Source organism: Cyanistes caeruleus, chromosome 18 (genome assembly GCF_971803275.1).
Source record: "Cyanistes caeruleus chromosome 18, bCyaCae1.hap1.1, whole genome shotgun sequence".
Classification (NCBI taxonomy): Eukaryota; Metazoa; Chordata; class Aves; order Passeriformes; family Paridae; genus Cyanistes; species Cyanistes caeruleus.
Window position 1 is genome coordinate 7,378,538 of NC_141718.1, and position 13,178 is coordinate 7,391,715.

A 13,178-nucleotide genomic window follows, 5' to 3' on the forward strand; every position below is an offset into this window, starting at 1 on the left:
CTGTGAGTGAGTATCAGTGATCCCTAAGAATCATTGTAAAACTTATTTTTTCCTCTGGTGTTCCTGCTCAGGATTTCTCTTAGCTCTGCTCTCTCCCTGTCACAGTTTCTTTGCTACCATAAACTGCTTTTGCTCAAATTTTGCAAGTAGTTCCCAAGCCCTCCTCCCTCCTTTATCACTCCACACTGAATAAACACTGAATTGCTACCAAAAAGCAAGTACTGCTTTTCTTGTTTGAATTCAGTGCCTTGGCTGAAAGGGGAGTGAGAGAGGGGGCAGCTGAGTTTCCTGATTGCTCGGAATGACTGTTTTCATTTGGGAGTCATACCCAGCTGGTATAAATGGGAATCTGTGTGTGCATGGGAGTCTTGTACCTCTGTATGACAAAAGGAATCCTAATGTTACCCAAGATTTCATTTGGGAAAAAAAAGGGAAAAAAAATCTTCCTGATGTCCATCAGTTTGTGTACCCTTAAAAAACATTATTCAAGTTTTGGTGAAATATTATTTTCAACTGGCAGGTGAAATTGCATTTCGGCATTTTCATCTTCTGTAATCAGGATCAGGAAGATCAAGCTGGAATTTTAGTTTGAATTCTTTTTTTTTCAGTGCTGATATAAACTCCCTGTGTTAAAATCCTTCCTTCAGTAGTGTTCTTGTTGAAAAGCATGGCACACACTATAAAGACATTTTCTCAGAAGGAGGTTTATCACATGGTCAGGCCGCTCTACATCTGTCATATTTCAAAGGCTGTTACAACAAAGATGTGTAGAGAAAGTGGAATGTACAGTATGTTGCTTTGAATAGAAATGAGACCAAAAAGAGTTGTGTTAGAACAAATACACATTACTTCAAAGCTTTTTAAACTCTCTTAGGACCATCTCGGTTAAATGTATAATCCACTGGAGGATTCTTATGAACAATTCGTATCCATAATTATCAGCAGAGTAGTTCTACACATGACTGCAACGCGAATGTTCATTTCAAATATTTACCAAGGAAGGTCTTTAAGTCATTGTTTATGAGGAATTGGGCTTTATCTGCATGGATGTTTTAGTAATTAGTTGGGTTTTATGGAATGCATGGCAGTGCTTTCACAATTTTATCTCTCGTTCCAATCTTCTATTCATTTCTGGAATGCCAAAACAACATATATTTCCTGCTACAGAAATGATTGGCAGAAATGTTTCAGGCACATGCGTGTAAGAAAAAACAAATTTCATCTGGTAAATTACATTTACAGACTTGAAAGTCAAAATGCTGGATTTGAAAAATTGTGACTTGACGGATGTTGGAAAGAAAACGGGATAAGACTTGCAGTTTGTGATTTGTCACGAGCTGTGGAGGAAAAATAGATTAGCCTTCATTAACAATTAGAATTGTGATTTCTGTTATCAGGTTAGATATAATGTTTCAGATTGGCTTTTTGCAATTGAACTTTTAAGTGGTTATTAGTACAGATAAAAGTCTTGATGCCTATTAATATGTAGATAATTAATATGGTATGTGTACTGAAGAAAATGGTAGCTAATACCATATACAGAGTCTGTCTACCAACATACAAAAAAAGATAAGCTGGTAAAGAAGAATGGATTCCAGTAAATGCTCAAAAACTTTAGGATAATGAAAAAAAGTGAAAAAGTTTGAATGTGTGTGATGGGGAATCCTTATTCTGTTTCCTGCTGAGAACTGGTTTTGAGACCTTATTGAATGACTGCCTCCAAATGGGACTTTGCAGGTGTGTGACAAGTGTTGTAGCTAAATAGGATGTGTATTAATCAAAACTTCACACATTTTATAAAGTATTCCATGTTGTGCCACAAAAGTGTTTCTCAGTTATGGCTTCCTTTTGTTTCTGCATCATTCCTTCTGAATTTGCGACCTCTTTTCTCATGTCAGACAAGCATTTTGATGGTATGTCTTGGATGAACCCTTAACCAATGGGTTTTTTGTTAGATTTATGAACTTTGTTCAGTCTTATTAACCTATATGGACTGTTCTTCCTTGGGCTTGAAAATATTCCCTTGCAAATACCTTCAATTTTCAAAAACTTTTTAAGTTCTTTAAAACCAGCTCTGCTGTTCTGATGCTCCAGTGATGCTGTGCCAGCACTCAGAATTAAGGTTCTGGCACATATATAGCACTGTTTGGATATAAAAAATAGCCAGAACTCATGGCTTGAACTGGAGCACATCCTGATCATATCCTGCTGTCATTCCATTTCTCACTTGCAGGAAGTTTGCATTTGCCAATAGCAATCCCTTTCAAGCCTCTCTCTATCAGCCGAGCCTGAGACCAGCACCAGCTCACTCTCTAGGTCACACTGTTAGCAAGAGTGTGTTCCACTTTTCCAGTCCAGGACCAACAGAGGAAGTCAGTAAGAGTGTCTCCAAATAGCTAGGTTTTATGCCTGTATTCTGTAAAAATGTGTCAGACAATTATTTTTTTTTTTAAGGTCTGATGTTATAAAAACACTTGGTTTAAACAAGGCTCTTCTTGCTTTAAAAAGACACTGAAAGATTTCCTTATGGCTTACTTTGGAGAGAAGAGGTGAGCAGTCAGCATGTGAATATGTGCTGCTTTTCAAGAGATGACATGATAAGATATAAAGATTAGACATATTTGTGACATTTTTCCCCCTTTAAGACAGATAGTAAACTTAAACTTTAAAGCATGTTTGGACAGAAATCATAATTGCTTTTTCTATTTGGAGCCCTGGCTACCAAGCTGGAATTCCAAAGGTTTGGCCTTCCTCTGACCATTGTCCCAGGAGAAATCTTTGGATGCCGCTTCTCCTTAAGTTCAAAGTTTTGTGTTCTTTTCTTAGGGCCGTCCTGAATTAACACCCACAGCAATAGCTGCAGGGAAACTGCTGGCTCAGCGACTTTTCGGCCAGTCTTCAGAGCTGATGGACTATGACAGTGTGAGTTATGTCTTTTTTTCAGTAAGAACAATCTTTGGCTTTTTTTCTTTTAAAGAATTTTTAAGCAATTGGGTTTTGTCACCTTGAGTCCAGCTTTGACAGCAGCCAAAGCAGAGGTGTGAGTGCCCAAGCTGCACCTCTCAGTCATGCACAGGTGTCTGCCAGGCAGCTGCTGCACATGGTTCAGCAGCAACACCTTCTGCTTCCTCCTGAGCAGGTGCCTACCACAGTCTTCACTCCCTTGGAGTACGGTTGTGTTGGCCTGTCAGAAGAAGCAGCTGTGCAACGTCACGGATCAGATAATATTGAGGTATGAGAACATTTTTAATTTTCTAGTTGTTGTCAGAGTTGCCCTGTGGAAAGGCAGAATTTTCACTGCTCTATCAGGTCAAAATTTTGATCCCCAAAATACTGTTTCCAGTTAGGGAGTTGGTATCTCCAGAAGTGCTCACAACTTCAGCAGTATTGCAGCTGGTCACAATGGGAACTGTTACCTATTGGGATTAAAATTACTGATAGGGTGTGACAACTCTAAAGTAGCTGCCATTTTAGCAAGTTACATTGTGCAGCATCATTTAATAACGGTTATGTTACTTTCTACAAGTTACCCTTGAAAAGATATGTTATGTTACTCTTACTTGCCTCAGGGAAAATCATTAATGAAAAAATAATTTACTATTCAGAATGCAAAAAATAGAGTGGATTTTTTGTGGGATGCATTATTGCAGAAATGAAAAGATTCTTGGATTTCATTATTTTCAGTAATCAAGGCACTGAACCTTTGGGAGAAGCTTGAAAATGCTAGTTTTTTGTCCTTTAATTTTGTACATTAGTCTGAGTAGCATGATTTGTGAGGGTTTTTTCAGTTTTGTTTTTAATCTAATGATCCTCTGAGAAAGGTTTGTGTTAAGTTCTTACTGTGCTTTCCATAGTTTTCTTTAAAATAACTAGCAGGTTATAAAGAATTCAATTTTTGTACAAAGGTATAAATATATAGTAATAGTAGTTATTACAGTAATAAATACCAGGTTTTCACATAATAGTACTCGCTAACACAAAATGTTATTGTTTTTCCTACCAGGTATACCATGCATATTACAAACCTTTAGAGTTTACAGTGGCTGAAAGAGATGCAACTCAATGCTATATAAAAGTGAGTTTTGTGGGCTTTTAACTTGCTTTTAACTTAAAACAGGATATGGGACAGCCAACTTTAAAGAGCACTGTTTGGCAAAACAAACATCTCAAGATGGATATTTTCTTGGTGACAGACATCTTGAAATTGCTGTATAGATATTAGCATTTTTCAGAACCAACATTCTCCTGATAAATGCCATCTTTGAACTGCTTTTAAGGTCCTAAGAAATATTTCAAAATCTACAGAGATCAATTACTGCTTCTCCCAGCAAAGTTCTTAACTGGTTGAATGTAATATTTATATTGACAATTAATATTTATATTCCAATATTTAGATCTCTTGCCAAAAGTACGATACCTTCAAGAATTAAACATGAGGCTTACAAAACTACAGTAACTATTCAGTACCCACTTACAAAAATGAAAAAGCTCCTGGTTTAGACCAAAGTGCCAGACCTGAAAAGGGCCTTCTGCAGCAATCCAGTTGCTTCAGTGTTGGAAATATTTTTCATGCTTTTGCCTACAGTAGAGAATATTACATAAGATGAAACGTAGTGTTGGTAGAATATATCATAGCTTTCTTTTTCTTCCTTTTCTCCTCATCATCATCATTATTTTTTGCATAAATGTGTCCATCAGTTATATTATACAATATTTTATTGTTATGTAAGGAATATCCATTGTCAATAATTGCAATCAGTTTTTCTGACTGTATTTGTCAACTCTGAATTATGTAAATGCTTGCCTTAAGTGTCCCAAGTACCACTGTAACAAAGCGATAATATGATGATATTAAATTTTATGTATTCCCTTTGAATTATGCCAATTAGAGTAAATATTTAAGGGTGAAGTAGTAACAGCATAATAGCTGTTGAATGAAAATTAATATAGTCCTTACTAAACTCTCAAAGCATATAAACATTTAACTTGAGTCTTTCAAACTCTATTACAAGAATTCTTCCTTTAACATACCTTTGTTTAAAGTCCCACATCAGAATTGCTGCTGTTCCTGGCATTCCTGATGAAAGAATTTAAGCTTTTACTGAATAGCAAACCTAGTAGATTAGTGATAATTTAATGCTTGATGGGAGGATGCAGGGAGAGACTGACTTTCTTTTCGTAATTATAAAGATGGTGTCCTTACAGGAACTAAAACGTTTTCATTAACTTCTCTAATAAAAGTTAAGTGTACAATGACTCAGGCTGTCCTAGATACTTATTAACCTTCATCTTTGGCTGCTTCTGAGACTCATCTCCTTTTTAGGTTATGTGTCCTATGTGGTAAATGTATCTCACCAAACATGCTGCTGTGTTTACTGACTGGGTCACAAAGGCACAAAATATCCTGAAACTGGTAGTGGTCATCTGTGAAAATACAGCTGATAATGGTGGTGGTCATCCATGAAAATACAGCTGATGAAAACAACAGCACAGGCTTGGGGAGGTGCTGAGGTGGCCACTCAGTGGAAAAGAGCACTGGTCTGGTCACCAGACCACAGAAAGTACTTTGAAGATTTCATACAAATGGCAAACAACAAAGTATTCAACACCAGAAATTATTATTGCCAGTGGCTCCCTCAAGTCTGAAAGGAATACACTAATAAAGCTTCAATTCAGGAAAGTGCTTAAGGACAATAAGAGTAAGACCTATTGAAGTCAGTAAGACTTAAGCAAGTGCATAAGTTTTTGGCACACTGGAAATAAACAGCTGAACTAGGATCTTGGGGCACTCCAGTTACATTTAATTCATCTTCATGCCTTATCTTTAAGTGTTCTAAAGAAAGATCTTTTTGTGATGTATTGTTTTCAGATGGTGTGCTTACGAGAGAGGGAGCAACGAATACTTGGCCTTCATTTCATTGGACCGAATGCAGGCGAAGTTATTCAAGGATTTGCTCTTGGAATCAAGTAAGTACAAAAGAATGTCTCTAGCTTCTAAAGCCTGCTTCTTAAGTTATTGTAAGATTATAAAAGATAGCTGCCTAGTTCTGGCAACACTATAAAGAATGCATGCTTTTTGTTACTTTTATGGAGTATTGCACATATTTTCACTAAAAATACTGCAGTTCTTCATTAAGATGTACTGGATTTAGTTACTGTAATACTGGATATAGTTAGAGAACAACTGAGGAAAATATATTGTTAATTTGATACAGTTAAAGCAAAAAACAGAATTAAGCATTAACTTAACTAACTTAATTTTTTCAGTGTAGCTTCTTTTGCATTCTGTGCACAGTATAGAAAATCACCATACAGTTTTGGAAGTTACTTCTTTAAAAATATATTTGTGCTTTTCAGAAAAACCTTTATTTACACCTGCCAAGCATTTCCTTTGCTAATCTCATCTTTAAATTTTCACAACTGTGGCATCTTAAAAGTTCAGCAAGGTTTGCATAAATTCTTATATAGCTGGGGTATAAGCTAAATATAGTATAGTAAAAAAGGAACTTCTATAAGGTGATGGGAGAGGGAAGATACATTTTTTTTTTTAAGCGGTGTGGTAATTGTAATAAAACACTTGTCCTTTTTGATCTGATCTTGTTTAAGATTTTGCTCAAATATTAATATAGAAGTCCTCCATTGGAAGGAGTAAGGAGTGATTCTTGGTCCTCTGGTTAAATGGAAAATTCTTGCTATGCTTTTTTGTGCGCTACAATTATTTCTCATTTGTTTTTTCCTTTCCCCTTCTTATTGCTGATTCACATCTTCAGAAATGTTGATTCCTATATTTAGGAATTACAAAAAATTATAAAATTACAAAAACTACAAATTACAAAATTTTAATTTTTAACTCCCTCTTCAAAGAAAGTAGTCTGGGACATCATAAATCATCTCCAGTTGTGGTGTCAGTTCATTTTCCTAAATTTGATCACCATTGTACTGCACTTTTAGTCCTGCAGTTGTGAGTGACTATTATAAATGAAAAGCAGAAAGGATTAAGAAGGCAGGACCACAAGTATCATGTGAAGAATATCTTGGAAATCACTGATTGCTGTGTACCCTCAGTACACATTTTCAACATGTGTTTGTAGTCCATTAATTGCCAGTGGTATAGATTCTAGAACTACATTTTTTAGGATGTCATTGTTTTGAAGTTTTATCCAAAATAACCATTGAAAAGGAAGCACATGAAACTGGAGTGCTTTTCTGCCTTGCTTGAGGGAAATGAAAACTTTAGCCACAGTAAGAGGTTTTCAGCAGGTCAGATTCCTGTATTGGTTTCTATTGCATTTCACAGATCCAGAGCTTTCAATGTGGAACCCCCACTGTAAAAGCTGCTCTTCTCTTTTGTCATATATTAGGTCTTGTTTCAGCCTCTCTGAAGGATGAGTTTTCATCTTCCCTCCCCACCCAGCACTCCAGTAACATCTGTGGTCGGCAAAGATCTTTTGCCTGTCAGTGCTTTTTTGGATGTAAGTGGAGACACCAGAAGGCATCTATGGCTTCCTTCCCTGTATTTTGTTGGGAGAGATAACATTATTCCATAGAGAGCTTGAAACAATCCTTAAATTTAGGGCCCTTTCAGCTATTCTTACAGCATGGCCTGCCAGGAATAGCAGTTCAAAAGAAAGTCATCAAATCTTAAGAATGTTACTGGACAAGCAAGGGAATTAAGTAAGTGGGATTGTAGCATAGGGAGTTTTTGGTGGGTTTAGTTTGCTTGGTTTTTTTGTTTTTCCAAATAAGAGACCTTTTTTATGTCGCTTATAACATTGTTTAGTGCAAGCACCAGAGACTTTATGTTCATGGAAGAATATCGTGGTATTATTTCCTTCAGCAGATTCTTTCCAACAGTTCTAATTAAGATTTTCTTCCTCCATGTGTATGTGTGCATTTTTTCCATCTGGAGTTAGTGAAACACACATGTATGTACAAGAAAAGCTGAAGGTTGCAGTTTTGTCACATGTTTTTGCCACAGGCTCAATTGTGACTTAGGGTAAATTGCTTAATTCTCTCTGTCTCAACTCTTAAGACAATTCTTTCCTACCTCAGTGTTGGGAAGCTGGGCGTCTACGTGTTGTGTAAGTGCCTGAGAAATAATAGACAGCATTGTTTGAAGAACAAATGCAACTCCTCTACCTGATCAAATGGACAAGAGCATAATTACTTTGATGTTTTAGTACCTTCTAGCTGCTTCAGGTGTATAGCATGACTTTGTGGGTCATTTTTTGTTACTGCTGTTTTTTGGTAGATGTGGTGCTACGTATCCTCAGATGATGAAGACGGTTGGCATTCACCCCACCTGTGCTGAAGAAGTTACCAAGTTGCGCATTACAAAGCGTTCTGGCCTGGATGCAACAGTCACAGGCTGCTGAGGTTAAATACCATCCCTGGAAAGAAGGAAAAAAAGCACAAAACATATTTGTAAAGAAAAGGGGCAGTTGAAGTTGAAACAGCTTTAATGGTTCAGGTTACAGGAATCTTTCTTGTTCTCCTTGTAGAGAGCTTTTTCTCACAGCCAAAAGTTTTCTTTACACCATCACAGTTCTAAAACCAATGTAGTCCTGCTGCAACAAATTTCTCTTTCTAAGTGCCTAGAGCTCTTCTGTTGCAGGGAGCTAGGGAATGATCACAGTATTTTATATGTAAATATAACTAAAGCCCATGACATCTGAAACCATCTACAAATGAAGCAGTCATTTGGGTTTCCCTGCTGGCACGACTGACTGCCAGCAGAAGAGTCTCAGATGCTGAGAACCAGACAGGGCATCCCTTAGAAGTTTGGTGGGATGCTTTGCCCTGCATGCTTGGATTGCTCATTACTGATCCTAATATTGAACACTGAGACTCTGCATTCACTAGTGGAAACAAATTCCTGGAGTGGGCAACAAAGGGTAAGAAGTCATCTTTGGGTTTTTTCCTTTAAATGTAATATGTAAAGGAATTTAATAGAGAATCACCTGAAGCTGTACTGCTGCTGGAAGAATCATAATGGATTAATCAGTAGCAGCCTGGGCACAGTGTTATGGTGAGGACTGAGAATGAATGATCTCAGAGGTGCTAAAGGACGAGTTGGATTTTATGGTGGCGCCTCTGCCTACTCTTGAAATTTTTACTTCAGCTCAGTCCAAACTAAATTGACACATCTCACAAATTACTGCTTGAACAGAATATATTAAGCTGACGAGTAAAACCTCTAATAATCCACCTTATGCCGCATTTTCTGTTTTATAGAATGCAGAAATATGGCTGACACTGAAATATTTTCTTGGCTTGTTTTTAAGACTTTCTTACTGAGGAGCTGGAGACTATATCTGAACTGACTTATGTCTGGCTTTAATAAAACATGTTACTGAAGGGAACTACATTAAACAGTGATCCAGAAAAGAAATGATCCTGCCCTGAGCTAAAATATGAAATAATCATCTGCAAGCTTTTCTTTTTTTTTTTTTTTTCCTTTTTTTTCCCCTCATCTACTGGCCCGAGTAAGAAAGCACTACCCTGTTGCAAATTCCTGCAGATTTTTGTGCTCTCCAGAAGGGGGAGGTGCTGGCTCATCTGTGGCTGGAGAGGAAAAAATTTGAGTGAAGCTTCTTGTGCAGAACCTTGCTAAGAGGTAGCCTGACAAAGGCAAACACAAACCAAACTGCGCTGAATTTCAGTCCCAGTCCCAGTTGCAGTATTTTGATGAGCACAGTCACAGTTTCTTGCACCCTTTACAGCAGAATAGAGCACATTGGAAGAGAACAGCTTCAGGTGAAACAAAATATATCCTTTTAGCAGTTAATTGATATCAGTGTTTTATGTGTGGAATTTGTTATTTTCATTCCAAATTTGTTTCAGTTTTGAAGAATAGTTTCATGATTATGTATATATCTGCTATTTTAATTTGATTGGTATTTCACTGCTGCCGCAACACAGACAAATGGTTGGCTTATATCAAGTGTGAAATAAGTTTTACCGTGAGAATTATACCTGTCTGAGAAACTATTAGACAAAAGGGATCAAACCTTCCTTGTAAAATAGGATTTAACAGCATTTATCACACTCTAATAGATATGAGAATATTAAATTTTCAATTTTTTTTTTTTTAACTTTAACAACAAAAGAAATCAAAAATGTTTTGTCTACAAATTTTCCTGATTTTTTTTTGGTCCATGTTTCTGGTCCATAAAATAGGAAGAACTGATACAGTTGGAGTACAAGTGGCATTCTCTATCAGATCTGCTGATGCTATTTTTCATCTGGGAAGTCATCCATAAGTTTGTAGTTGACAAGAAATACTTGCATTGGAAATGTTGTTGAAACAATGCCTGAATTTTGCAGCTGCCTTTAGAAGAAATGATGAAAAGTTTATATAAGTAGGTACATACCTGAACGTTCAGAAGTTTCTGTTTCCTTTAATAAAGGGCGTTATGAGTTTGATGCAGCTGAAATCCTTGCTAGACTTTCCTCAGCTGTTTACAAAAAAAAAAGAGTTCAGAGTAAATTAGGGTTTCTTAAAATGTTTTACTTAAAATTTCAAAATATGGAGATACAACCTAATAGAGATTTTGCTGTGAGAAACAGGTCACCTCTGACAAAGCTCTACCATTTATGCATGTGAGATTTTCTTTCTAGTGATTACCTATTATACTTCCTTTTACTTCCCAAAAATGAAAGCATTGGTGTTTAACAATATAAAATCTGCTTTTCATCTCTGCCCTACCAGTGCATCCAGCAGATGGAATTTTCTGTCCCTGCAGATAAATCAATGAAAAGATGAGTTAATTTCATTCATCACAAAGTTCAAATTAGTTATTTGGGACAGCATATAGAGAGATCTCAAGGAAATGTGTTCTCAGTGTATATAGAGTGTGAAACAAAGGCATGTCATGGTTTTCAGAAGAAGCAGAACTATCTTGGTTTTAGAATTGCTGAGTGGCCAGCATGAAATCGTTCCTGTCTCTTCAACAGCAGCCTGGTTCTGTTCCTCATTTAGTGGAAAATGCTGTTGCCCCCTGAAGTAAAACTAAACATACAATCCCACCTACATAATAATGTCAGAATCAACAGCAAGACAGAATAATGACAAATATTGTGATTGTGCTTATTTTCCTGAAGGATTCACCCAGGGATGGTGCTTAAGAATTGCTTTTAAGAGCCTGACTAATGTAAATTGAAACAATTGATGTACATTGCAACTTACTGATTGCATGTGAAAATGTACAAAAAAAAATGTAGTCAGGCTTCTTAGGATGCCAGCTGATGAGGATTTGTTTGTCAAACCACACCATGGTGCAAACAAGTCTGAGCTTTGCTGGGTCCCTCAAACGTGTGATCCAATATTTATTGTGTTGTGAATTAATTAAAGAATAAAGAATATTTTTTTCTAGTAAATGTGTGATTGCACTTGCTTAATTTTGTAGATAAGATTTCTGCTTACAGTAGATATATTTTTTGATCTTAATGCTGTCTCTCTTGGTTGAAGTATGTATTAAGGAAACAAAATAGGCAGAATCAGACCTTTTATTAAGGAAATGTTGATACCTCTCTGTATCTGTGTGTAACCTGAATAACCATTGAGATTCTTCCAGGCTGGATGGCCTCTTATTTTAAATTTAAATTAAGAGAACCTATTGACTTGGTAAGTATTGTCTTGTTTACTCCAGCTAACAAGGTCTAACAGGTATTTTCACTGTCCCTGCATGCTTCTTGAAGTCTTGTCAAGAGTAAACACCCTTAGTGCAGTCAGAGTATTATACAGGGCTACAGTATTCTACATGAGCTGTTCATTTTTGGGTTTAAACTAGAACACAGAGTGGAGAAAATGCATAGCTATACAAAGCAAATTAGTAGCTGTGGGTACTGCTAGGTAAAAATATCAGATAATTAATAGAGAAATGACTAGCAAAATATATTTAGAATGCTGAGAAGCTTCTCTGTCAGAAAAGTAAGGGGGTACATTTTTAAATTAATCTCAATTTTCTTTTATGTCTTAAAGTCCACTGATTTTGATGAGAAGTTCCCATTAAGTCAGGTGATATTGAGCTTCTGAAATAGGCTAGTTTAGTATTGCCTCGGTATATGCCCTGTATTTGATGGTGAGAATGAATATTGACTTCACTGTGTATAAAGGCATTCCTATTTCTGAATTTTTAATCTATTTTAATTTCCTGAAATATTTCATTGCAGATTCTAATTAGAATAGCTAGTAACAGTGGCTTAAAAAGGGACTAAGGTAAGCATAATTCTTGATTATTTTTTGCTTATTTTCATATATCACTTAATCCCAAAGCAAAAAGAATAATAGATGAGCATACAGACAAAATAAATTTGGAATAGAATTTAGTGCATTATTTATATTATACCTAATGATAAGGTGGTGTGTACAATTAAGTTTTGCCTTTTTCCATTTCTGCATGTAGTGTATTTTGTTACATCTACTGAAAATTGTTTTGACAGTTTAGATTATTCCAGACCAGGAGCTGGAAAAGATACTTCAGTACAACAGATAGACTTTTTTTTGCTGTATGGTTATTCTGATAAAAACATAAAACCCACAGATGCCATAGTTTTTCTAACCAAAGCAGTTGAGTATTGTAAAGACTTTTTTGTTTGAAGAGTTCTCTTCAGAGGCTCATGTCTGTCCAACAGACTAGGCAGTTCTGTGCCCATATAAATTGCCATTTGTCTAAATGCCAGTGACATCAGTGTACTCAAAATTAATGTTGGCCATTAATTTCAGTGAGATGCAAGTATGTGTCTTAAGTGCTTTGTTAAAGGGGAATCAATATAAGCATATGCCAAAATATCTTTCATTATTACAGTTGGGGAACAGGCTGCAATTATGATTTAAAACATAAAAGGTACAATAGACATCTACGATTAGGCAATGAAATATGCCTTTAATAAGCATAGTGCAGACAGTTTGTTTTGCAATACCTAAACTTGCAATACGTAAACGTATAAAATCCATTGACTTTTTCATTCTTTCAGATCTGTGTGCTCTCTTTTAAGAGAGGTTTTTTACTTTAATGCACAAAGTTGTCCTGATGTTCTTCCAGCAGAAAGGCTGGGTTTCAAACTTGGGTTTTACTGGGAAAAGAGGAAACAGCAGAGCAAACCTTTTTTCTTTCTTTTTTTTTTTTTTTTTTTTTGTTTTCCCAGGGCAGCATGCAACAGATATGCTGTAATTA

The 13,178-nt window shown here is 36.2% G+C and overlaps 1 protein-coding gene across 1 annotated transcript in view; it reads left to right on the plus strand.

Moving 5' to 3' along the window:
• TXNRD2 (thioredoxin reductase 2) overlaps positions 1–11,379 on the plus strand; it is a 33,335-nt gene extending 21,956 nt beyond the window's left edge. Inside the window, exons 13-17 of the mRNA XM_086856262.1 lie at positions 2,827–2,922; positions 3,140–3,232; positions 4,004–4,075; positions 5,870–5,967; positions 8,252–11,379. Coding sequence (XP_086712388.1) covers positions 2,827–2,922; positions 3,140–3,232; positions 4,004–4,075; positions 5,870–5,967; positions 8,252–8,381 — 489 coding nt within the window. The 3' untranslated portion in view covers positions 8,382–11,379. The remainder of the gene's footprint in view (positions 1–2,826; positions 2,923–3,139; positions 3,233–4,003; positions 4,076–5,869; positions 5,968–8,251) is intronic.
• The last annotated feature ends 1,799 nt before the right edge of the window (positions 11,380–13,178 follow it).